Source organism: Squalius cephalus (assembly GCF_949319135.1).
Source record: "Squalius cephalus genome assembly, chromosome: 7".
Lineage (NCBI taxonomy): Eukaryota > Metazoa > Chordata > Actinopteri > Cypriniformes > Leuciscidae > Squalius > Squalius cephalus.
In genome coordinates, this window is record NC_137128.1 from 4,912,588 (window position 1) to 4,940,423 (window position 27,836).

The 27,836-nt window shown below is 42.2% G+C and overlaps 1 protein-coding gene across 1 annotated transcript in view; it reads right to left on the reverse strand.

Moving 5' to 3' along the window:
* Positions 1-16,035, reverse strand: part of LOC307161633 (protein NLRC3-like) — a 262,998-nt gene extending 246,963 nt beyond the window's left edge. Inside the window, exons 1-5 of the mRNA XM_079876492.1 lie at positions 16,019-16,035; positions 9,534-9,618; positions 9,026-9,221; positions 7,101-8,931; positions 131-301 (exon numbers count right to left, since the gene is read on the reverse strand). Coding sequence (XP_079732618.1) covers positions 131-301; positions 7,101-8,931; positions 9,026-9,059 — 2,036 coding nt within the window. The 5' untranslated portion in view covers positions 9,060-9,221; positions 9,534-9,618; positions 16,019-16,035. The remainder of the gene's footprint in view (positions 1-130; positions 302-7,100; positions 8,932-9,025; positions 9,222-9,533; positions 9,619-16,018) is intronic.
* Between the last annotated feature and the right edge of the window lie 11,801 nt (positions 16,036-27,836).

Here is a 27,836-nt window from a genome sequence, read left to right on the forward strand (position 1 = left end):
AAACTCATTCATATTAAACAAAGAAATGCAACTTTTATTCACAAAAGTTCTCTTGCGCTTTTGACTCCGGCATTGTCCTGTCAGTCATCGCGCCTCACTCTAGCCATGTGACTTCTGTGGCTCAACTTACCTCAGTATCTCTAATTTACACTTTATATCCTCCAGTCCAGTGCAGAGCAGCTTCACTCCTGAATCCTGCAGATTATTATTGTTCATATTCAGCTCTTTCAGATTGGTATCTGATCTAAGAACTGCAGCCAGAGCTGAACAGCTTTTGTCTGTTAAGTTACAATCATTTAACCTACAAGGGAAATAAATCACATCACAGAATTAGATGGAACACATACAATACATTTTTTTCTATATACAAATATTAAATTTATGTTCCATTTTTTTTTTTACATAAAAAGCATAGTAAAGAGGCTGAGTTAAACTAACATTACTCTTCAAAAACTACTATTTCCTGTACATTAGTGGGTTTTTTGTTTGTTTGTTTTTTATTCAGTGACAAATTTCCTAGATAAAATGAAGCATGTTTGAAAAGACTTATAGCTTTTTGAGCTATAGGATTTTTTCTCTATTTCTGTCACCTGATGGAGTTGGTCAAGGGTTCTTGCCACTGTTGTCTCTGGCTTGCTTAGTTGGGGACACTTAATATCCAATAGCAAGTTATAGCAAGTTAAAGGCCTTTCACTATAATTCTAAAAATGCACATATTTTTTTATATGAAATATTTAATGATTTAAGTAAAGCTAAGATTACTTAAACCTAAGAACCTAAGAAATTGTATTTGTTTTTAAGATTTCAAGATTGAGGTCAATCGATGGCTGATGCCGATATCTCAGAGAGCTGTGTGAACAATAGGTTATATATAATTAATTTAAAGATAGTAAAGAAGCATACATGACATTTGCTGAAATTAATTTATAGTTATTTTACTTAATATTTACTAAATTAGAAAAAAATAAAAAAATATATGAAAAAAGGTATTTGAAAGATAAAACATTTTTTTAGAAAAACATCTTAAAATGTGTACATCAAATATGACACAACAGGTTTTTAAAAATGTTTATTTGTAAATCTCTCAATGATCTACATATTGTATTGCATTATTATTACATTAAACTACAGAACTACTCATAAAAATAAGCATTTAAAATATCTAATTACTGGGAGATACAGAGGGACAACTAATATATGATGTGGTCATATATTTATGTACTTTATTTAAAGGTGGGATCAGCAGTTTTTGAAAAACACTTTTGAAAACTGTTGAAACGAGTCCCAAAACACACCTGTAGCCAATCAGCAGTAAGGGGCGTGTCTACTAATGATGGGGAGGAGAGAGCGCTCAGTGCACACAGCACAGACATTAGCCAAACGACTGCAGAAAGGTAGAGATGGCAGATAAAAAAAAAAGAGGAAAATGTCTGCGGAACTTAAATTTAAAAAGAAGACTTATGATCAGGCAAGAGATGGGACTCATGTTAACCCTCTGAGGTCGACAAACGCGTGGGCGCGTTTTGCTGGATTTTCTCCACATTGTAGCACTATAAACTTAAATTACTCCGCCATTTATGGTCATACAGAAAAAAGAAATATAAAAAAAGAATCTGTGATATTTCTACTTTTGTATGTGTCCACTTACAATAATTCGTTACATTTATATAGCGCTTTATCTGAGACCTCAAAGCGCTTTACATAGATTGGGGAATCTCTTCAACCACCACCGATGTGCAGCATCCACCTGGATGATGCGACGGCAGCCATATTGCGCCAGAACGCCCACCACACACCAGCTTATTGGTGGAGAGGAGACAGTGATGAAGCCAATCAGTATATATGGGGATGATTAGGAGGCCATGATGGACAGAGGCCAAGGGGCAAATTTGGCCAGGATGCCGGGGTTATACCCCTACTCTTTTTCGAAGGGCATCCTGGGATTTTTAATGACCACAGAGAGTCAGGACCTCGGTTTAACGTCTCATCCGAAGGACAGACAATCAAATCAAAACATTGTGCTTTTGTAAAATAAAGAAAATAAACAGGGTGTGCGTTCTGCCTCTCCGTCGCGGTGAACTTTTTTTTCTTGAGCACGTCTATAAACTGAAACAAAACTCAGCGAATACTTGTCACACATTTATGAGCCATACACCTTTATAAACATTTAAGTGTGTACTTTTAAATGATCGGGTTCAAAACAAAAACAAATATTTTCTGTTTAAGTAATTTGTATAAAACCAACAAGATGTCCAGCTTCTCAAACGCTTGCTCATTACAGTTAATTTGGCCACGCCCACTCGCGCAAAAGATATTCACATGCAAATCTCCACATGGAACGCGAACGCGCTCGTTACCTCAACAACAAAACACCAAAACACTTCACTTCACGTCGAGTTTGAAAGACGCGCCTGAGCTTACATTGGATTTAGGCTACCTCAGAAGAAGAACGCATTTTGAAGACAAGAAAGATTTAAGGTAAGAAATTCTTACATGTTTGTTATTGTTGCATAAATGTCACATTGCAGTTGAACTGTTGCTAGATATATATGGAATATTATAATATTTAGACCCGTGTTTACTGTTAGGCCTACTGTGTTTGTGGATATCTGGTCAAACGTAGATATGTATATGGTAACCATAATGTTTTATATTTGAGCGCGATCGCGTTTGAATGTATCAGATTTTGCAGCGCGATCGCGTTTGAATGTATCATTTGAAAATTTTAAAACAAAACACACCAAACGGCTTCATGTTTTTACTATTATCTCATTTCATATCATCATAACGAATGGAAACATTTGAAGTAACATGATAATCAATATATTTTTCTCTAGCTTGGTTGTTACTGAAATATTTTGGAAGATTTATACTGCTATCTATTGTTATTATTATTTTACCCAGCACTGCGCATAGCCTATGCCTACAAGGCACAACAAACCTGGTGTTCATTATTTTATATATTGTTGGAAACATTGTGTGTGTGTGTGTGTGTGTGTGTGTGTGTGTGTGTGTATTTTGTGAATTTTAAAAAGCAATTTTAACCAGAAAAATCTAATATTTATTTCCAAAATCGTGCAGGCCTTTCTCTTGATATCAGTATGTTCACTTTTTTTTCAGGGCCCAGATGCCACTGAGTCCTGCCGACTTCAACATTCACATGAGTCTCTGGAACATGAACATGGTAAAGTGAAAATCAAACACCTTGGAAATGAAAAAGGTATGTACAATGTTTTTAGGAATGGCACAAAGGTCTCTGTCTTTCAATAAGTGCTTTTTTGCCATTTGTTGTGTCTATTTGGATTATGTTGTGTAAATAAATCCAAACAATTTAAAAGCCATTCTTTTTTAAATCTCCTCATTTACAGTATTGTGCAAGGTTGCTCAGAATGATAGGGGCCTGATAGCTCCTAATAGGGCCGTTAGGGGAGGTTCTTTGTCTTTCTCAGGTGAGAAAAGCAATACATATTAATGAGCTCTCGCATAAGGCTTATTCACACAAAACACGTCGTAAAAATTTTAAATCAATATATTGTCTTCTCTGAATGAGCAGTCAGGGTGATTTTCACATAGATTTGCAGCAAATATTCTAGGCTACGTCATACAATTTTCAAAAGTCTTGTGAAGAAATAATCAGTAGGGGTTTCATGGCCTTATTTCAGTGAGAATTTTTTTTTGTATTTTCACAAACCACGCATAAATGTCATTATCTCAAAACTACAAACTTTTACATACATGCTGTTGATATATTATTGTGGCAGAGTTTGTGCTGAATACAGTGTAATTAGACTTTAGCCATGAAAATGTCACAAGTAACAGAAATAACCAGAAATGTCAGAGCATGTCAGAACACCTCCAGGGCCCAGAAAACAGCTCAGACCTCAGAGGGTTAATATCGGAGAAGCTTACCAGCACTGGAGAGAACTCAAGGAGCAGAAAGGCCTTTTGATTTGATTTGATTTGATTTGATTTGATTTAGTTTGGATGAGTGGATTTGATTTATTTACAATTTTGAGAGAAAGGGGCAAATTATTCCACAATGGTATACCTGTATAGAAAAAAAAACTTCTAGCTGCATTTTTGACTCTGGGCACTTTACAAGAACGGACACTGGCCCTAGTATTGTGATTATGCTGTGTATGAACCATTTTTATATGGGAGTGTAGGCTAAATATTTGTGAGCAGAGCCATTTATGACATTATACATATGATTCAACTTTAACTGCTCCACTCTAACATGTACTGGCAGCAGTCCTACCCTTTTAAAAGCATCTCTACCAATATGAGTCCGGGGTGGTGCATTTAACAGGTAGCGTATAACATTATTTTGCATCACTTGCAGTCTGTTTTTAAGTTTAACTGATAATCCACAGTACCAAGCAGAACATGCATAATCAAAATGACATTGAAACAGTGATACAACCAGTAATTTCCTGATTGAAAAATCTAAATGCCTTGTCCTGCGATACAGGAATTTCAGTTTATCGGCACACTTGGATAATTTTTTGTCAGCAATAGATTTACAGGTTAATGACTGCTCTAATGTTAACCCCTGGTATGTGACACTTTTCTGAGACACTATTTCAGTGCCATTACATGTGACCTTAAGTACATTTGTTCTAGACAACTTCCTTTTTGTTCCAAATAAAATGGACTCAGTTTTTCCCAGATGTATTGAAAGCCTGTTGTCTATAAGCCACTTGCTAACACTATTTAATTAATTAAAAATTACTATAAAATTTAAATAGTAAATTTAAAAAGTAATATAAAATTACTACTTACATTTCACCACAGCTGATATAAACTAAAAATAAAAGGGGGCCAAGGATTGAACCTTGGGGCACCCCACAAGTAATATCCTGAGGAACTGATATGGTCCCCTCAACATCACAAACTTGAGTTCTTCCAGTGAGGTAAGAGGTGAACCATTTCACAGCAGTATTTTTGAAGCCTATACTTTGTAGCTTTGATAGTAGTATTGCATGATTTACAGTATCAAAGGCTTTTTGAAAATCAAGAAGAATCATGCCTGCATACTTTCCTTCATCAAGGTTTTGTCGAATACAATCAATTAAATAAATAAGACAGGTTTCAGTAGAATATGCTGCTCTAAATCCAGACTGAAGTTCATACAGTAGATTTTGTCTGACAAGGTACTCTTCCACCTGCTCATACATAAGACGCAAACACCTTCGATATGGCTGTCAGAATTGATACAGGCCTATAATTACCAACATCTGATCTGCTATTTTTCTTAAAAAGGGGGACTATCCTTGCCCCTTCTCATGTCGCTTGGAAAGATACCCTGACTTAAAGACACATTTATTATATGGGTGAGTACCCTAGAAATTACATTGGCACTATCGCTCAGAAATCTGGATGGAATAAGGTCCTGTCCAGTGGCTTTGTTAATTGACAATGTGGATAGACACATCCTCACCCTCTCCTCTGAGACAGGGCCAATCTCAAAAGCATCAGGAGTAACATATTTGTTTTTATAAAAGGAATTTACAAACGGTGGGCCATATCTACCTGACACACTTATCAACCAGACTGGCAACAACTGTTGTAAAAAAGGAATTAAAAATGCAAGCAACCTGCTGTTTGTCAAAAAAAAAAAAAAAAAAAAATCAGATGCCTAACATCGGACGCCGAGGTTGCTTTATTTCTTCTCGATAGGTGAGTAAATTTGTTTAGCTTTGTTTCACTAAGTTATATTGTTTAACTAATATATGCTGGCTTTTGCTTGAATATGCTTGTGTGTCATCTTTGCTTGTTGTTTTCATTTGCGATGTTATTGTCATTCTCTTCAGCTATAAAAAAAACACATTAATTTCTACACCATATAAGCCTGGAGCGTCTAAGTCGCGTACGTAAGTGTGGGGCGGAGCTATCAAAATAGGGGTGAGATCTTTTTGGGGTAGGGGCGTGTTTGTTTTGGTGATTTCAAAAATGTATTGCTTTTAATTACACTATGATGATGAATGGCTATAATTAATGTTTAAATTTGGGGAAAAAGTATTTTTTTTCAGACATCAATAGCTGTATTAGTATCAGTGATACTGACTTTCATTCATAAAAAGATGCCATTAAACAAATATTTTAAATATACTGTTTTTAGCTTGTTTTTATGTTGTCTCTACATTAATTTGGAGATTAACTGTGAAATTATTCAATTATAAAATTTATAAATAAAATATCACCCTATAAAAAACATAAGTGTTTTTAATTGCGATTAATCACAGAAAAAAAAGGTGATTCATTGGGTATTTTTTTTAATCAATTGACAGTACTATTTAAATTATAACCTTTCAGAATTCCATCTTACTTTTTGGCCATATAAAATAACATCTGTATTAAATTACAACATCCCCCCCCCCCTTTTTTTTTTCTTCTTCCTCGAGTATGAGCTAATATATAATTCTATAAAAGTCATAAAAGTCTGGTGTATCATATGATACAAAAAAAAATCTTTTATATTTTGCTAGCCTAGAAATCTAGATGCACCCTAGCGGCTAAAAATTGGGTCAGGCCAATCACATCATGTATAGAGTCGGTGGGCGGGCTTAACAAAATGACGACAGAGTTGCGACGGTTCCCTGCTACTTGAAAACATGGCGGCTGCTGCTGGCGAACAGTGGTCTTTTAAATCGGCTTTGGCCGCGACACTGGAGGACTTGCAGTTAAGTTTTTCTTTGAGAAAAGAGCAAAGAACGGCACTTCATTCATTTTTAAAAAAGGAAGATGTGTTCAGAGTTTTGCCGACTGGATACAGAAAAAGTTTAATATACCAATTAGTTCCGCTTGTTGCTCTGATTGGTTGTAGCGCTATCCTATTGCGTGCAGAGGGATTTTGAGAAACAACCGTTTATCCCGCACCTTGGATTGAACTGTGTCTATGGAGAGTTGCCAGACCTAACATCTTGATGTAGGTCTGGCTTGCCAGGCTAATATTTTGCCTAAAGGTTTGTTAAACTATCTCTATTAAACAGAGTAGATTTTTCAACATGTTCATGTTTATGATGAGGAATCACTATAGAGTAATGTAGATAAAAATACATGTTTCAGATAAACATGACAAAATATATTAAAAGACTTACAGAGCTCTTCTGGAGGTTTTGATGACTGCCGATAATCTAATGAGACACTCGTCTGATTTCTTGAATTTCTGAAGCTCAAACTCCTCCAGCTCTTCCTCTGATGTCAACAACACAAAGGCTAAAGCAGACCACTGGGCAGGTGAAAGGTCACCAGATGAGAGACTTCCTTTGCTAAGGTGGGTCTGAATCTCTTTCACCAGAGTTTGGTCGTTCAGTTCATTCAGACAGTAGAACAGACTGATGGATCTCTCTGCAGGAAGATTATCTTCTAATTTCTGCTTGATGTACTGAACTATTTCCTTGTTGCTCTGGTCATTGTCATCTTGCTGTGTCAACAGACCTCGTAAGAGTCGTCGATTGGACTGGAGTGACAGACCCAGGAGGAAGCGAAGGAAAAGGTCCAGGTGTCCATTGTCACTCTCGAGCGCCTTGTCCACTGCAGTCTTGAGAAAATCAATCATGGTTTCATTTCTGTTTTCCTGTTCTGTAGACTCATGATCAAACACACTTGTCTTGTTGATGTCTAGAAACAGATGTGCATAAAGGGCTGCAATAAACTCTTGAATGCTCAAGTGAACAAAGCAGTACATGGTACCAAGAACGATCCCTGTTTCCTCCATAAAGATCTGGGTACACATGCCTGAGTACACTGATGCCTTATAGACGTCAATACCACAGGCTTCCAGGTCTGTGTCATAGAAGATCAGGTTGTTTCTTTCAAGCTGATGAAACGCCAGTTTCCCCAGTGAAAGGATGGCGTCTTTATCCCAGGACACATCTGGTGTGTATTCTCCATCATACTTTCGGCAGCTCTGCTGGATCTGAAAGCGGAGAAAGTGTGTGTACATGTGTGTCAGAGTCTTGGGAGTGTCTTCAGTGTTTGATTCCTGCAGTGTTTTAGAGATCTCATCAGCCTGAGTGTCTTTCACATCATTATTTCTTTTCTCCTCCAGAATGTTCTGGAGAACCGTGGCTGAAATCCAGCAGAAGACTGGGATGTGGCACATGATAAAGAGACTCTTTGATTGTTTAATGTGATCTATGATTGTGTTGGCCTGATTCTGATCAGTGAATCTTTTTTTGAAGTACTCTTGCTTTTGTGCGTCACTGAATCCTCGTATCTCTGTCAGCCGGTCGATACAGTCAGGAGGAATCTTACTGGCAGCTGCTGGTCTGGTGGTGATCCAGACGAGAGCAGAAGGAAGCAGATTTCCCTTCATGAGGTTCGTTAGGAGAACATCCAGAGAGGCTGGTGACAACACATCACGCCACGTCTCATTACAATCAAACTTCAGAGGAAGGCGACATTCGTCCAGTCCATCAAGGATGAACAGCACTTTGAATTGATTCCTTCTTGTAAGGTTCAGTCCTTTTGTCTCTGGGAAAAATTTAGTTATAAGTTCCATCAAACTGAGTTTTTCTTTCACCATTAAGTTCATCTCTCTGAATGGAAGAGGAAATATGAAGCTGATATCTTGATTTTCTTTTCCTTCAGCCCAGTCCAGAACAAACTTTTGCACAGAGACTGATTTTCCGATGCCAGCGACTCCTTTTGTCAGTACAGTTCGTATCTTCTTGTCTTGTTCAGGTGCTTCAAACAAATTTTTGCATTCAACCTGTATCTCTTGTGCTTCATGACGCCTGGAAGCAACTTCAATCTGTCTCACCTCATGTTCAGTATTGACCTGTTCACTGCCACCCTGAGTGATATAGAGATCTGTGTAGATGTTCTCCAGAAGTGTGGAGTCACCTTGTTTCGCAATTCCTTCAAACACACACTGATACTTCTTCTTTAGGCCACATTTTAGCTGAGGAATGAAGAACAGCTCATCTAAACACAGGAACAGAAAATAGATAGTTTTAGTCCTAATTTTCTCTCCAACATTTATAAGAGACAATCAGACAGATGATCATGAGTCTCTTACCTTCTAGAGCATCAGCAGCTTCATCTTGCTTCATCTCTCTCAGGTAATGTAGTGTGAGATCAAGAGCTGATTCTTTGATACTGGATCTGTTCTCAATAAAGTCCTTCACAAAGTGTTTTGTGTTCTCATTTTGTAATATTTTCTTAAACTTCTCCAGCTCATTCTTCAGAAATGTGATTATTTTGCTCTCAAGATCCTACAAACAAAAGTAAGAGAAAATACAGAATAACACAATTTAAACCAAATTGTACATCAACGTTAGGTCAACACTATTTATTCAAAAATTACAATATCTGTAATATATATATATATATATATATATATATATATATATATTTTTTTTTTTTTTTTTTTTTTTTTTACAAATAGAAAAATAAAAACATGTATGTTCAAAAGGAAAAATAACAACTAAAAATAGTAATCAAGAATAATTAAATTACATTTCTTCTTTCAATAACATATTTGTTTGTTATAAATATGAAACATTTATGAAAATGTGTTTTCCTACCTGGAAGATTCCTAGAAGATTGTCTTTGAAATTCTCGTGGTTCCTGTTAGTCTGAACGTCTGAGTCCAATGTCTCATTTTGAAGCCTGTTATCAAATAAATAAAATAAATACTGAATTTCCAGGCAAAATATTGCAGAAAAAGAAAAAAAGCATTAGCTGTGAATACTTTGATAATCCCCTCCTTGAACTGCCACCTTACCGTGGTGGAGGAGTTTGAGTACCCAAAGGGTACCTCACCGGTGGGGAAGGAGCCTGAGGTTGTGCGTGAGGTTGAGAGGTACCGACTAGAGATAATCGGAATCACCTCCACGCACGGCTTGGGCGGCAGGCTGGGGTGGGTTTGCTTATAGCCCCCCAGCTCAGCCATCATGTGTTGGAGTTCACCCCGGTGAATGAGATGGTCGCTTCCCTGCACCTTCGGGTCGGGAGGAACGGCCCCCCTGACCTGAACCCGAGTGGTGTTCTTTTATTTGACTTCTGTGCTAGTTACAGCTTGTCCATAATGAACACCACGTTCAAGCATAAGAGTGTCCATCAGTGCACGTGGCACCAGGATGCCCTAGGCCGGAGGTCGATGATCGAATTTGTGGTCGTTTCATCTGGCCTCCGGCCGTATGTCTTGGACACTCGGGTGAAGAGAGGGGCGGAGCTGTCAACTGATCACCACTGGTGGTGCGTTGGATTCGATGGCCGGGGAGGAGGCTGGACAGACTCGGCAGGCCCAAACGTACTGTTGGGAACGTTTGGCGGAGTCCCCTGTCAGAGAAATCTTCAACTTCCACCTCCGGCGGAGCTTCGACCGAATCCCGAGGGAGTCTGGAGATATTGAGTCTGAGTGGACCATGTTCTCCACCTCCATTGTCGACGCGGCCACTCGGAGCTGTGGCCGTAAGGTCTCCGGTGCCTGAACCCGGTGGTGGACACCGGAAGTAAGGGATGCCGTCAAGCTGAAGAAGGAGTCCTATCGAGTCTGGCTGGCTTGTGGGACTCCTGAGGCAACTGACGGGTACCGGCAGGCCAAGTGGACTGCAGCCTGGGTGGTTATGGAGGCAAAAAATCGGGCTTGGGAAGAGTTCTGTGAGGCCATGGAGAAGGACTATCGGTTGGCCTTGAAGAGATTCTGGCAAACCATCCGGAGCCTCAGGAAAGGGAAACAGTGCCCTACCAACACTGTTTACAGTGGAGATGGGCAGCTGTTGACCTCAACTGGGGATGTCGTTGGACGGTGGAAGGAATACTTTGAGGATCTCCTCAATCCCACCGACACGTCTTCCATTGAGGAAGCAGAGGCTGGGGGCTCGGAGGTGGACTCGTCCATCACCCAAGCTGAAGTCTCCGAGGTAGTTAAGAAGCTCCTCGGTGGCAAGGCACCGGGGGTGGATGAGATCCGCCCTGAGTACCTCAAGTCTCTGGATGTTGTGGGGCTGTCTTGGCTGACACACCTCTGCAACATCGCGTGGCGGTCGGGGACAGTACCTTTGGGCTGGCAGACCGGGGTGGTGGTGGAAGAAGGGGGACCGGAGGGTGTGTTCCAACTACAGGGGGAATCACACTTCTCAGCCTCCCCGGGAAAGTCTATGCCAGGGTACTGGAGAGGAGAATACGGCCGATAGTAGAACCCCGGATTCAGGAGGAACAGTGCAGTTTTCGTCCCGGTCATGGAACACTGGACCAGCTCTACACCCTTTTCAGGGTGCTGGAGGGTCCGTGGGAGTTTGCCCAACCAGTCCACATGTGCTTTGTGGATTTGGAGAAGGCATTCGACTGTGTCCCTCGCGGCGTCCTGTGGAGGGTGCTCTGGGAGTATGGGGTCAGGGGCCCTTTGCTAAGGTCCCTGTACGACCGGAGCAGGAGCTTGGTTCGCATTGCTGGCAATAAGTCAGACTGTTTCCCGGTGCATGTTGGACTCCGGCAGGGCTGCCCTTTGTCGCCGGTTCTGTTCATAATTTTTATGGACAGAATTTCTAGGCGCAGCCAGGGGCCGGAGAGTGTCAGGTTTGGGGACCACACGATTTCGTCTCTGCTTTTTGCGGACGATGTTGTCGTGCTGGCCCCATCAGACCGGGACCTTCAACGTTCACTGGGGCGGTTTGCAGCCGAATGTGAAGTGGCTGGGATGAGAATCAGCACCTCCAAATCCGAGGCCATGGTTCTCAGTCGGAAAAGGGTGGCTTGACCACTTCAGGTTGGTGGAGAGTTCCTGTCCCAAGTGGAGGAGTTCAAGTATCTTGGGGTCTTGTTCACGAGTGAGGGAAGGATGGAACGGGAGATTGACAGACGGATTAGTGCAGCTTCTGCAGTAATGCGGTCCATGTACCGGTCTGTCGTGATGAAGAAAGAGCTGAGCCGCAAGGCGAAGCTCTCGATTTACCGGTCAATCTACGTTCCTACTCTCACCTATGGTCATGAGCTGTGGGTCATGACCGAAAGGACAAGATCCCGGATACAGGCGGCCGAAATGAGCTTTCTCCGCAGGGTGGCTGGGCGATCCCTTAGAGATAGGGTGAGAAGCTCGGTCACTCGGGAGGAGCTCAGAGTAGAGCTGCTGCTCCTCCATATCGAGAGGGGTCAGCTGAGGTGGCTCAGGCATCTGTTCCGGATGCCTCCTGGATGCCTTCCCGGGAAGGTGTTCCGGGCGCGTCCCACCGGGAGGAGGCCCCTGGGGAAGACCTAGGACACGCTGGAGGGACGATGTCTCCCAGCTGGCCTGGGAACGCCTCGGTGTCCCCCCGGAAGAGCTAGAGGAAGTGTCTAGGGAGAGGGAAGTCTAGGCATCTCTGCTTAGACTGCTGCCCCTGCGACCCGGGCCCGGATAAGCGGAAGAAGATGATGATGATGATGATGACTTTGATAATTATTTTATCTGAAAATGTTTCATGAATGGTATTCACTGATTTTTAACAGAGTCAACGTGTGACCAAAAATTAGAAACTCATAAAATACCTTTTATTAGATGATGGTGTTTTCTCACTGAAGTCTGGTATATCACCTTTAGACTGGTCACTCTTCAGAGACACAGAGCTGGACACATGTGAGCCTGATCTTACACTGATGACACAAAGAACAGAGAGAGAGAGAAAACACTTTAGTAAAGGAGGATCAACTGTGTGTGAAACACATCATTGTCTTTATCTAATCCTCCACAGAAATACACACACTCACACAATTTACTGTTTTATAGTTAATAATTGTATTTTACTGGCTCACATTAGTTTAACAATTTCTTTAATATACATGAGAGAGATTATAGTGTTGACTCTTATTTTTTTCCTAATGTCTGTCAATAATTTTATGATCTAAAAACCAAAGTCATGAATTTGGGTTAATTTAGCGTCAGAGGGTATTTGACAAATTATTAACTGTGATATTGTCTATAAAGGAAACGGCTTTATATTTATTTTTAAGAAGTTCAAAATTGAAGTTGTGCAAATATAGAACAATGCTTAACGTTTTGTTATTGACAGGGAAACACAAAGTCCAGTAGAGTTTAAACTGATGAAAACAGACGCAGTCTTACCTGTGTTTCTCTGAGAGACTCATCTGAGAGAGAGAGTCCTTTCCTCTTTCCTCTGACATACTGCAGCTAAACTGACACTGAAAACTGATCAGCACTGCTTTCTGAAAACACTCAATCCTTCAGCATCACCTGGAAATGACACCATTTTACACAGATGAAGAACATCTTATTTAAGACAATAATGAAGAATGCTGAGTTATCATCAACAACAGCAACAGCAAAAACAATCTATAAAATAAAGTGAGTTACAGACATATATATTGCCATGTAAAATAACCAAATGGTCTTAATCAATTCTGATTGTTTAATGAGTTTAACTGACTCTAAATATTAATTCATTGTGGAACAGAAATGTACACTGTGCTGGAAAAACTGAACCCAATTTGTTATATTCTATATTAGTTTAATATCATTTTACAATCATATTTACCCTTTCTTTATTAGTTGTTTACTCATTTGTCATTTAATCATTACTTCAAGTTCACAATGATGGTTGATTATGGTTGGTAGCATAATTGCTATATATATATGAACTGAAATATTTAATAATAGCAGATTGTTGTTCATTGACGTTAGGCTTAATGTGCGCCTCTCTACTGTAAATGTCAGGTAAAAAAATACTCAGATTTCACATCACAAAAATAGCACCCTAAAACGTAAGAGGAAAAGGGAGAAAGCTTTCAGAAACATATTTGTTTTCAATAATACTTTCTCAATAAACTGCATGTTTTAACTTCAAAAGTAATTGTAAGAAATTGTAATTTCTGTCAGATTATTTGTGTGCTCGGAGTAGCAGAAGAACAGCTTTCTGTAACTTCACATTTAAATCACGCTTAATATACAATATGAAGTTTCTAATAATTACAAATGACTTTAATGGAGAATGTAGTAAACTTACTTGCAGTCTTGTCCACTAAGAAGAGAATTTATAAGTCAAATCCACTGAGTAACAGGTTTAGGTGTCTACAGGTGTTGTTACTTTCGTTTTCCTCTTCTTCATGTGTTTTACAGGAGGGTTTGGAACAGCTACTGTACTGGAGCGGGATATTCTATCACATACTGTAATCTAATTTAGCTAAAAAATTAACTAATTAATCACATATTTTACTGCAATAGATTGTGATTAATTGCACCTAACATTAAAGTTTTTTATATATATTTTAAATTGTAACAATTTCCACATTTAATCTCCAAAATAATGTAGAATGTAGAAACAACATAAACACAGTAGCCTATATTTTAAATATTTGTTTAATGTCATCTTTTTATGAAAGAAGGCCATGAAAGAAGGCCAGTATCACCAACACCAATACCAATACTGCCACTGATGTCTCTATGAAATAGATTTTTTTTCTCAATTCCAGCCATTAATTATAGCCATGCAGCATTGCAGTATTTTTGAAAGCTATACATTTTATCATTTATTAGGTTTTAAAAATATATATATATATATGAGACGGTCTGTATCTCTTACCATTGGAGAAAGCGTTACGGCTAACTTGGATATGTGATGCACCACAAGTCAAGCCAAGTCACCTTTATTTATATATAGCGCTTTTTACAATACAGATTGTATCAAAGCAGCTTCACAGTGATAACATGAAAAGAATACAACAAAGTTTGGTGCTAAATAGGAAAATGATCTAGTCGATTTTGATATTCTAGGTATTATTATCTAGGTATTACCTCAGCATATCATAAAATGGCAGTGACTTCAGTGCTCACCGTTCAAAGTTTTATAAATAAAATTATAAAATTTACAAATATTTGTTAAATGGTTTTATTTATCATATATTTGTCACATTCACCACCTTCTTCATCGTCTGTGTCTTCACTACACTTCCCAGAATCCTCTGTCATCATCACCTGCACCTGCTCCTCATCACCCTCATCATCATCATCACTGTCACCTGTTGTCTTTGTCATTATCTGTGTATTTAGGTTCCCCTCTCACACCTTTTCATGGTCGGTTATTGTTTGTGCACTTCCACACTGTTTTGTGTTTGTTTGGATTTTGCCTATGGAATAAATATTTAGTATTTTGTATCTTCGCTTGACCTTCGTCTTCTTCTTCAACCCGTTGACGTTACAATATTTATGTTTTATTTTTGTAATGTGTTTTTGCAAAGTTATAATTTTGTTATAATATTGTTTTGAACTGCTTGCTATTTACAATGGTTACTCTTAACTGTTTTCATTGTATATTGTTTTGAAACCAGAACAAAAATCCTAATAATAAAACTTAATCATAATCATCATAGATGTTAATAAAAATATTGGGAACCCACAACAACAATTCAAAAATTGAATTGTTTTTTTAATTAATAGATAATAACAAATGAAATTTCAATAATATTTTGACCACTCAAATAGGAAAAGTCCACGGTTTCCTTTTCAGAAATCTGCTCACCTTAGCTTATGACCTACAAGCTACGTTCTGCATTAAGAACAAGTTGTGCAATGGAACAAAGTACAGAGTTTGTTATATACTCACAAAGCCAGAGATCAGTACTTGACTGCTGCTCCACAGCGTTTATTATACACGCTCTCACATTCATATGGCACGAGTGCGGTGTCTAAAACAAATAAAGACATACACATAATAAATTACAACTGAAATACAGATTTCATATGATCAGCAGCAGTAACTATTTAAATAAGACAATTAGACTGAGCACCATATCTAAAGATGCCTTACTGTGCATTTAAGCAAAAACATACCAAAGAAAACTGCCTCAAAAGGTTATTCACGTGCAACAACAATATGCTGATTAAACAAGTAATATAATCTAAACATAATACAATACACAAACTTGGCTGGATTCGCTCCGGATGTGCGCACTTCTGAAGATGACGCAGTTATAATGAAATGGACCAGTAACAGCTTAAAACTCAAATTCTCACACTAAAGACAAGAAACGAGATGTTAGAATCATATAAGCATAAGATATAAACAAACACACTTACTTCTCTTGAACGCACACACAATAAATTAAACTCTATAGCGAGCAGTTGACAGAGCTGTATAGAAATACAAATGACTGTCGTCATCAAAACAGAAAATATTATGGGAAATACTGTGCCTTTTCAACACAGTCCAAGTTGTGGAGACACAAGTTTGTTTTTATCTATTGTCTGTTTGGACTTTGAGTCTGCAATAAAGATAATATGATGATTATCAGCATCAGTGCATGGCATTCAAGTCGTTTCATAATGTCCAAGTTGTGGAGACACTGGCATTATTGTATTTTTTGCAATGCATTGATTCTATATATATATATATATATATTACACACTACTGGTCAAAAGTTTTAGATTGGTATGATTTTTTAGGTTTTTAAAAGAAGTCTCTTCTGCTCACCAAGGCTGCATTTATTGGATAAAAAACAATAATAATAATAAAAAACAGTAATATTGTGAAATATTATGACAATTTAAAATGACTGTTTTCTATTTGAATATATTTTAAAATGTAATTTATTCCTCAGATGAAAGCTGAATTTTCAACATCATTACTCCAGTCTTTAGAGTCACATGATCCTTCAGAAATCACTCTAATATGATGATTTTATGCTAAAAGAACATTCATTATTATTTTCAATGTTGAAACAGTTGTGTACAATTTTTTTTCAAAATTCTTTAATGAATAGAAAGTTCAAAAGAACAGCATTTATTTAAAATAGAATATTTTCTAACATAAATGTCTTTACTGTAACTTTTGATCAGTTTAATTCATCCTTGATGAATAAAAGTATTGATTTATTTTATTTCTTTCCCCCAAAAATAAAATTAAAATTCTTACTGACCCCAAACTTTTGAAGGGTCGTGTTTAATGTTACAAAAGCTTTCATTTCAGATAAATGCTGTTCTTTTGAAATTTCTATTCATCATAGCATCAAGAAAAAAATGTAAAAATGGTTTTCACCATTGATAATAATCAGAAATGTTTCTTGATCATCAAATCATCATATTAGAATGATTTCTGAAGGATCATGTGACACTGAAGACTGGAGTAATGATGCTGTAATTCAGCTTTGATCACAGGAATAAATTACACTTAACTATATATTCACATAGAAAACAGCTGTTTTAAATTGTAATAATATTTCACAATATGACTGTTTTTGTTTGTATTTTTAATCAAATAAATGCAGCCTTAGTGAGCAGAAGATACTTCTTTTAAAAAATTAAAAAATCTTACCGATCTAAAACTTTTGACCGTTAGTGTCATGATTCCTGTCTTGTGTTCCCCTTGTCTTGTGTGCACTTTTGTTATTTCCTGTCCTGTGCCATGTTTTGTAGTCCTTTGTAGTTTTTCTTGTTTATTAGTCTCCCCAGGTGTTTCTGATTAACCACACCCCCTTGTTATCTTGTTTAGCTTGTTTGCCTGTGTATTTAAACCTCTGTGCTTCAGTTGTTGTTTGTCGGTCGTTGAAGCTTGTAGCTGTTTTACCTGCTGGATTACCTGTTTGTTTTATTAAAGTAGTGCTTGCATGTGGATTCTCTCTCCGCTTCGGCCTTGCCTCAACGTTACAGAATCCACTACTGCGCAGACTCGGGTCCAGCGTTCACTACTGCGCAGACTCGGGTCCAGCGTTCACTACTGCACAGACTCGGGTCCAACGTTCACTACTGCGCAGACTTGGGTACAGTGTTCATTACTGCACAACCTCAGGTCCTGCATTCACTACTGCGCAGACTCAGATCCCACGTTCACTACTGCACAGACTTGGGTCCAGCATTCACTACTGCGCAGAGTCAGATCTCGCGTTCACTACTGCACAGACTCGAGTCCAGCGTTCACTACTGTGCAGGCTCAGTTCACAACTGCGCAGACTCGGGTCCAGCGTTCACTTCTGCGCAGACTCGGGTCCAACGTTCACTACTGCGCAGACTCGGGTCCAACGTTCACTACTGCGCAGACTTGGGTCCAGTGTTCACTACTGCACAACCTCAGGTCCTGCGTTCACTACTGCGCAGACTCAGATCCCGCATTCACTACTGCGCAGACTCGGGTCCAGAGTTCACTAATGCGCAGACTCAGATCCCGCGTTCACTACTGCACAGACTTGGGTCCAGCATTCACTACTGTGCAGGCTCAGATCCCACGTTCACTACTGCACAGACTCGGGTCCAGTGTTCACTACTGCGCAGACTCGGGTCCAGCATTCACTACTGCGCAGACTTGGGTCCAGCATTCACTAATGCACAACCTCAGATCCCGCGTTCACTACTGCGCAGACTCAGGTCCAGTGTTCACTACTGCGCAGACTCGGGTCCAGTGTTCACTACTGCGCAGACTTGGGTACAGTGTTCATTACTGCACAACCTCAGGTCCTGCGTTCACTACTGCGCAGACTCAGATCCCGCGTTCACTACTGCGCAGACTTGGGTCCAGCATTCACTACTGCGCAGACTCAGATCTCGCGTTCACTACTGCACAGACTCGAGTCCAGCGTTCACTACTGTGCAGGCTCAGTTCACAACTGCGCAGACTCGGGTCCAGCGTTCACTTCTGCGCAGACTCGGGTTCAACGTTCACTACTGCGCAGACTTGGGTCCAGTGTTCACTACTGCACAACCTCAGGTCCTGCGTTCACTACTGCGCAGACTCAGATCCCGCATTCACTACTGCGCAGACTTGGGTCCAGAGTTCACTAATGCGCAGACTCAGATCCCGCGTTCGCTACTGCACAGACTTGGGTCCAGCATTCACTACTGTGCAGGCTCAGATCCCACGTTCACTACTGCACAGACTCGGGTCCAGTGTTCACTACTGCGCAGACTCGGGTCCAGCATTCACTACTGCGCAGACTTGGGTCCAGCATTCACTAATGCACAACCTCAGATCCCGCGTTCACTACTGCGCAGACTCGGGTCCAGTGTTCACTACTGCGCAGACTCGGGTCCAGTGTTCACTACTGCGCAGACTCGGGTCCAGCGTTCACTACTGCACAACCTCAGGCCCTGCATTCACTACTGCGCAGACTCAGATCCCGCGTTCACTACTGCACAGACTCGGGTCCTGCATTCACTACTGCGCTGACTCAGATCCCGTGTTCACTACTGCACAATCTCAGGTCCTGCGTTCACTACTGCGCAGACTCAGATCCCGCGTTCACTACTGCGCAGACTCGGGTCCTGCATTCACTACTGCGCTGACTCAGATCCCGTGTTCACTACTGCGCAGACTCGGGTCCAGCGTTCACTACTGCGCAGACTCGGGTCCAGCGTTCACTACTGAGCAGACTCGGGTCCAGTGTTCACTACTGTGCAGACTCGGGTCCAGCATTCACTACTGTGCAGACTCAGATCCCGCGTTCACTACTGCGCAGACTCGGGTCCAGTGTTCACTACTGCGCAGTCTCGGGTCCAGCGTTCCCTATTGCACAACCTCAGATCCCGCGTTCACTACTGCGCAGACTCGGGTCCAGTGTTCACTACTGCGCAGACTTGGGTCCAGCGTTCACTACTGCACAACCTCAGGTCCTGCGTTCACTACTGCGCAGACTCAGGTCCCGCGTTCACTACTGCGCAGACTCAGGTCCCGCGTTCACTACTGCGCAGACTCGGGTCCAGCGTTCACTACTGCGGAGACTCAGATCCCGCGTTCACTACTGCGCAGACTCGGGTCCAGGGTTCACTACTGCGCAGACTCGGGTCCAGCGTTCACTACTGCGCAGACTCGGGTCCAGCGTTCACTACTGCGCAGACTCGGGTAGTACCATATGTACCCGCGGAGGGGCAGTGAGGTGGAGGACAGAGTCCTGACCCGAGAGGAACTGGGGCGGCTCATAGTGGGGTCTGGGTGTGTGGTGCAACTCTCTTCTGGCTCCACGGGTGGACAGAGGATGCATGGGAAGGCTTGACTGCATTCTCGAACCGCATGCTGCTGTCCGCTGGCGATTGCAGAAGGGGATGAGAGTGGCAAGATGCATAGCGTTGTGCACTGTCATTCTCACCCTCTTGCCAAGAGGGGAACGAGAGTGACGAGGCATAGCATTGTGCACTGTCATTCTCACCCTCTTGCCAAGAGGGGAATGAGAGCTGCAAGGCATAGCGTCGCAAGCTGCCATTCTGGTCCTCTTGGGGAGAGGGGAACGAGAGTGACGAGGCATGTCGGCGCATACTGTCGTCCCCACCCTTGTGGCACCCAGAGATTTCAGAAACTGCTCTTTATTGAAGGTGCGGGTACTGCTGGCTGAGCCGCCAGAGGCAGAAAGAATTTGTTAAACTCTGCACCCGGCCCTCCTCCGGGGAAAGAGCAGCTTCATCCCGTTCTGGGTCGCCCGTCTCAGAGGCGATTTTTCACTGGCCGCTTGGCGGCTGAGACGAGTGGCGTCGTTTTCCTGTGAGGCTCAACGTCATAGTAGAGATGGCTGTGGCGGAGTCCCCTTCTTTTTTTTTTTTTTGCAGGGGAACGACGCTCTTGGCGACAAGCAGCCTGAGGGGCAGCCCACAGGTGCTCTTGAAGCACAAATGGGCAAGCTCTTGATTGCCTCAGTCTGCTTCTAAACTGCGGAGAACTGCTGGGCCCAGTCCTTGACAGTGTTGCCGAAAAGGCCACCTTGTGAGATGAGAGCATCGAGAAGGCACACTTGGTGATATCTCGCACCTCGGCAAGGTTTAGCCAGGGGGCGCTTCTGGACCACCAGGGTGGACATCGTCTGGCCGAGGGCCAAAGCTTTGACTTAATCTTGGTCAACATGCGCAGCTCAACCCCGGCTCAGAACTGCCCTCCTGCATTATGAATGTTTTGGCTTTCCATAGTTTCAGGGTGGCCATCACATGCAGGGTAGAGGTGGCCTGCGTGACCACTGCCACCCCACCACAGAGGGTAGTGAGAGAGAAAAAAAGTTTTCTGCAGAATTAGGAATATTTGGCTTGACATATTGGCACCAACATGTTTCCATACTGCCAAAGTTCGTCACGCACATCCGGGAAAAAGGCACGGAGGCAGGCAAGGCAATTTACGCATTGTCTCTAGAAGTCTCTAGAAGGGACCGGAGAGGGGCGGGTGGGTGAAGCCAGGAAGGCTCAGGCAGGTCAGAAGTCCTGGCAAAGGACCAGGGAGGATCAGGCAGGCCAGGGTGAATCAGGTAGGTCTGGAATCCTGGCTGAAGGCCAGGGGGGGTCAGGATGCTTGACTGGAGGCGGCAGCCTGAGTGGGAACTTGAGTGGGCTGGTAACCTGCCTTGTTTGCTGTCCTATTTATTCCCCTTGCTGTCCTGTGCCAGATCGTTCTAGCACATTGTTGCATGCTGTTGTTACCCTGCCTGTCTGATGATTCCTGTCATGTATGTTTCCTGCCTAGTCAACTCTAGCCTGTAGTGTTTTCCCCCATGGGGTAGTTTCTGTTTGTGTTTTACTTTTATATGAATAAAGCCCATATTCGTCTGCATCCTTGAGTCCTCACTTCAACCATTACCATCCATCCATCCGGGGGCAGCAGTCTAAGCAGGGATGCCCAGACTTCCCTCTCCCTAGACACTTCCTCTAGCTCTTCCGGGGGGACACCGAGGCGTTCCCAGGCCAGCCGGGAGACATAGTCCCTCCAGCGTGTCCTAGGTCTTCCCTGGGGTCTCCTCCCGGTGGGACATGCTCAGAACACCTTCCCGGGAAGGCGTCCAGGAGGCATCCGGAAAAGATGCCCGGGCCACCTCAGCTGGCCCCTCTCGATGTGGAGGAGCAGCGGCTCTACTCTGAGCTCCTCCCGAGTGACCGAGCTTCTCACCCTATCTCTAAGGGATCGCCCAGCCACCCTGCGGAGAAAGCTCATTTCGGCCGCCTGTATCCGGGATCTTGTCCTTTCGGTCATGACCCACAGCTCATGACCATAGGTGAGAGTAGGAACGTAGATTGACCGGTAAATCGAGAGCTTCGCCTTGCGGCTCAGCTCCTTCTTCACCACGACAGACCGGTACAGCGACCGCATTACTGCAGAAGCTGCACCGATCCGTCTGTCAATCTCCCGTTCCATCCTTCCCTCACTCGTGAACAAGACCCCAAGATACTTGAACTCCTCCACTTGAAGCAGGAACTCTCCACCAACCTGAAGCGGGCAAACCACCCTTTTCCGACTGAGAACCATGGCCTCGGATTTGGAGGTGCTGATTCTCATCCCAGCCGCTTCACACTCGGCTGCAAACCTTCCTAGTGCATGCTGAAGGTCCTGGTCTGATGGGGCCAGCACGACAACATCATCCGCAAAGAGCAGAGATGAAATCGTGTGGTCCCCAAACCTGACCCCCTCCGGCCCCTGGCTGCGCCTAGAAATTCTGTCCATAAAAATTATGAACAGAACCGGCGACAAAGGGCAGCCCTGCCGGAGTCCAACATGCACGGGGAACAAGTCTGACTTACTGCCGGCAATGCGGACCAAGCTCCTGCTCCGGTCGTACAGGGACCGGATAGCCATTAGCAAAGGGCCCCCGAACCCCATACTCCCAGAGCACCCTCCACAAGATGCCGCGAGGGACACAGTCGAATGCCTTCTCCAAATCCACAAAGCACATGTGGATTGGTTGGGCAAACTCCCAAACTTCAACCATTACCTCAACCCATAACATAGCGATCTGGCCACAAGAGGACTTAGCGGACAATGGGCACCTTCCTCTTCCCGTCTCCTGCCTATTTGAGCTCTGTTAAACAACAGATGCTTAATTTATGCTGTTGCTTTCCCAGTGACGGCCGTGAATGTTACTGTTCCCCTAGAAGCAGCTATCTCCATGCCAATGCCCTGCCAACATAGACTGAGAAAGAGAAGGAAGGCTTCCTCTATAACGTCAAGCCTATCGGTTCCTGAATTCCCTGTCATGTCTGAAGAGGTTGCCCTTTCTCTCTATGTCACTGCCCTTGTGTGTGTCTGGGCCACTCACACATCATCAGCTCCCAGCCCAGAGGCTGTCCTGGAGCCCACTACCTACCCAGAGACTATTCCTGAGCCACCCGTTTCCCCTGTCAGTCCTGCCAAGGCCCAGAGGGCAAACCTCACCTTTTATGTCATGATTACCCTGCGTGCCTGGTAGGGTTGGGCATCGTTATGATTTGAACGATTCGGATTCCGATTCTTCATTTCGATTTCGGTTCTTTTCGATTCTCGATTCCGATTCTTTGAGGGGTGGAGTCAAAACCTGTCACAGGCTCATTTCACAGAGGAAAATTTTATTTTGATTTAGCTTTAGTTTTGGGAGCTGCAGCCCATGTGGGAGAAAATTAGGAATGCCTCGGCACCAGACCAAAAAACATATTTATATATGCAGAACTTGGTCTGGACTCTCTGGACATGTATAAACTAACTCAGTGTATAAAAGCGCACTTAAAAACACCATTGAGTATTTGTATCATATTCCGGTCGCGGTTTAAAATGGTTTTAAGTCAAAAAAAGATGTTGAAATATGTTATATTTAGCATTTTATATGCAGCTAATAGCTACCTTGCTTAGCAGGTATACTATAAACATACTATTCATATGAAAATAGCTCAAATCGCGTTGGTCCACGTGAGATGATTGACAGCTGTACAGCGAATGAGAGAGCGCTGATATCATAAACTGACGCGAATCAGGAAGAGCAGAGACAGAACTCGATGTGTTCGCTGTTTGAGCTCTTCAGATCGCATAATGCCGTGGAAAATGAATAGTAATGTTATTCTGCATGACGAAATATTTTACAAACGTGATGGTAAATCATTATTTCTCCAAATATGCGCACCATTGGATTAAGAGCCCTGGCGGATGTTGTTTATTGCATGTATGTGAACACAAATAAACCGGAGAAGACGTGAATGACTGCTTTATGAGTGATGATTTCTATTCAAAATAACAAACATTACAGATTAATTATTTTGCACTCCTGGCAACGTTACTAACCTTGGTCGCGCAGGGTTGCCCGAGGAGGACGAGACAGTGGACCAGCGCTCAGAGACAGTGGACAGTGGACACATGTCGAACACGCTACACTCCTTGTTAATTTTGTACACCATGCAGGCGTAGGTGTTTAGTCATATTTGTAGTGCCTCCGCCCATCCAAGAAATACGTTTGTCACATGTGTTGCACTCTGCCGACCCAGGCTTTTTTAAGGTGAAATAAAGCCACACTTTTGAGTGCCGCTTACCGTGCTCCATGGCTGCAACAGAACAAGCGGGCGGGGCAAGCACTTCCGGAAATCCAGTGGCCACTATGGAAACCAAAACTTGCGCGTTTGGAACCGATGATCGGAATCAAAAACAAATTTTCTAAACGAGTCCAATGGCATTGTTATTTTTTAAACGGTTCCCGTTTGGAACCGGTTCTCGATGCCCAACCCTAGTGCCTGGGCAGCACACATCTCTCAGCTAGTCTCCTGTCCTGTCTGTACTCCTGAGACCTTCCCAGAGCCTGCTGTCTGCCTGGAGGTTGTCCCTGAGGTTGCTGCTTGCCTGGAGACTGTCCCACAGCCCGCTGCTTGCCCAGAGACTTTCCCTGAGCCTGCTGCTTGTCCGGAGGCTTTCCCAGAGCCCGCTGCTTGCCAGAGACTGTCCCAGAACCTGTTGCTTGCCCAGAGACCTTCCAAGAGCCCACTGTCTGCCCGGAAGCCTATCTTGAGCCCGCTCTTAAGCCCTGGAACTGTTTCACCATGACCCTTGTTCCCTACCTGTAGGCTGGCCAGACCTATGCCCACTATACTGGCAGCCAAACTCCCATTGTTCTGCTTGAGTCTGATCTGCCTATTCAGATGGTCCCACTCGAGTTCCCTGTTTTGACAGACACACTCAAGTTCCCTGTTCAGCTATGAGGGATACTCATAAGCCAAGTGTTCACACAGAACAAGATAACATGAAAGCACACAGCCAGTGAGAAACACTAGCTGCGTGCGACGCTTCACAAGACAGACACACAACATGGCCATGGAAACACGGACCACGTGCAGAACAGAACACAACAAGACACAGACAAAGACAGGAGAAAACGGGAGTGTCAGGGCTCTGTCACAAAACCAAGAAACACACTAGACCGAGGTGACAGAACCCTGACAGGCAGCACACTCATCAAGCTAAAACACTGCTATCAAATCACTAACTTTCCCAAAAGTGTTTAAATGCTTTGAATCTTTTCCATTTGCAAGTAATAAATTCCCACCTGTGCATTTACAGATCCAGGTAACAAACCAAAGGAAGAGGGGAGCAGCATTGCTGTGTCAACCGTGGTAAATAAAGGAACATTCTTCATGAAAGATGTGTACAGTAAGCTGAATTTTACAAGGCAAAATGAGAACAATTGAAGATTACCTTTCTCAATTTGCATGGGTCTTGGGTTATTTATCTATATTTCTGTAATAGATAAAGTTACGTTTAATTCCCTATAAAGTAGAAATACAAATGTTCTCTTTTTTTAAAGACCAGTGTCAGTGAAAAGGAATCCTGGTGTTTGAGGAAAATGTGAAGGAACCTTTCCCAGCATTCTACTATGATTTGGCCCTGATGACTAAGGTAATTCATCACTTTGGGGTGACGCAGTAGCTGTCAAAAGTTTACGTACACCTTGCAGAATAAACTGCTTCATCAGGGCAGTACTGCACATGCACATTTTTGTGATCCCTATTATTGCTAAAATTATTAACATTAAATGTATTATAAATTATTATATCAAATGTAATTTGTGATGCATTTTGTGAAAGGAAACGAATGAAAAGAGACAAGTTTAATTAGTAAATGTTGTTTAGAACAGCTTTGGATTTGAGCGAGACAGAGACCACAGAACTGAGAGTGTGTTGATTAATTCCTGTCCTGTCTTTAATAAACTGCAGACTGCAGACGTAGTCCCCCGAAGAGCCTGGTGTCGGTGGTTTATTTGTGGTGCTGGGTGAAATCCGTTACATAAGTACATTTTAGAGCACTTTTTTTCAAAAGGGTAGGCTTAGAGATCTACAGTTAATAACGGAGAAATTTGAATGCTTCTCACTAGATCTCGCAGAGAAGTTATTACTACTTACTTACTTCTGTATATAGTATATATATATACATATATATATATAGCTGACTCACCTATAATGTTCCTCGACAGTTTTCAGCATCCCTCCACCACCCCGTCTCCTCACTCACCTGGTTACTATCCTAACCAGAGATAAGGGGGGAGTATTCTGGGCCAAAATACAGAGATCAGAGCCTAATTATTTGTAAGTGTGAACTTGTGCATATGATAGCAAACGCTTTTAAAACCACCTTCTATTTTGTTCTGTTGGACCAGGAAGATCCCAAGACAAACACAGTTCCAGGACTTTACATCAGAAATACACTATATGAGCTGCATATTTTAATGCATTCACAGTTTCATCTTCTCTAGGCTGTACCCATTTAATGGGGGAGGCCCAGTCTACATTTTTTTTGTTGTAGAAGTTGATCAGTTGCCTCTCCTGTTCTTCAGCACATGATCTCAAGTTCATACACATTAAAAGAGGTTTCCGTGTCTCATGCAGTCAGAGAATTTCCTTTCTGTACAAGGAAATTGTTGTGTCCCCATTGGTTGGATCCGGATGGGTCTTCCAATCTGGTGAATAAAATTACATTTATTCCTAAATAATGTAAAATCAAAAGAGCTCCACATTAACAAATTAAAACAGAATGTCAACAAACAGGCACATCACCCTCTTTTGCAAGAGAAGAAGAAACAATTTAACTGCCATGAACCATGAAAACACAGTTGTGTTGTTAATTTCTTCATCCATTGGTCTACAATTTAGGAAAGGGGGGAAAAACAATAAAAAATGCTGTTTCTAGTGTGAGGTAAAGTCTACTTTTATAAATCATTTTCTGTTTCTCACAAAACAAATATATGACTTTTATACACTTGATTTGTTAAGGCTATGCATGGAGAAATAATAGACATGTGTTAAACATTACCTATGCTTCAATCAAAAGCAGAAAATTGAACTTAATTTACTTATATATTGGGATCGCATCAGAGAGCCCCAATCATCTTCGAGTGCTGTAGAGGCTTCTTCCTCAAGAACACTCGACACACTGGTTGACTGTATTTATACCACTCTCAGAGACAGCATACAGAATGATCTGTTCGACTCCGAAGTGAAAGACAACTGGTGCTTGCATCTGCTTCCTATTTATACCCACGCTTCGAGGTGGAGCGCGAGATGCAAATCTTGCCTGCCAATATGCATTGGCTCGTTCTGTTTACACTCGAAGATGTTTGGGGCTCTCTGACGCGATCCCAATACAGGGTTTCCGCGGGGCATTAAAAATGGATTTTGCAAAAATTAAGGCCTTAAAAGGCATTAAAAAGCATTAAATTTTATTCCTACAGGCATTACATTTTTTTATAGTTTTGAAGAGAATTTTATATAAATTTCTTTGAATATAGCCTTCAAAATTAATAATTTTATTTGCTGTCGCAAAATGTACGTTAGTGTGATAAACACACGGAACCAGTTTGGTAACGTTAATTGGTTTCGGCCGGAGCAAAATTGCCGTGATACGGAGGTGACGCGGGCGGCGGGCATTTTGTACAGCGGTGGACGACAGGTCTGAGGAAAAATGGGAAAGTGCAAATTCCAACTGAAGTGGCTGGAAAATGACAATTTTAAGACATGGTTGCAGCCTGTTAGTGGTAAAAATTATGACGGATTTTGCGGTGTTTGCAGAAAAGCATTTAAGTTGGGGACAATGGGAATTAGCGCCGTAAAATCCCACATGCAGTGTGGGATTTTGCGGTGTTTGCAGAAAAGCATTTAAGTTGGGGACAATGGGAATTAGCAATGGGACAATGGGAAAATCCCACATGCAGTGTGACGG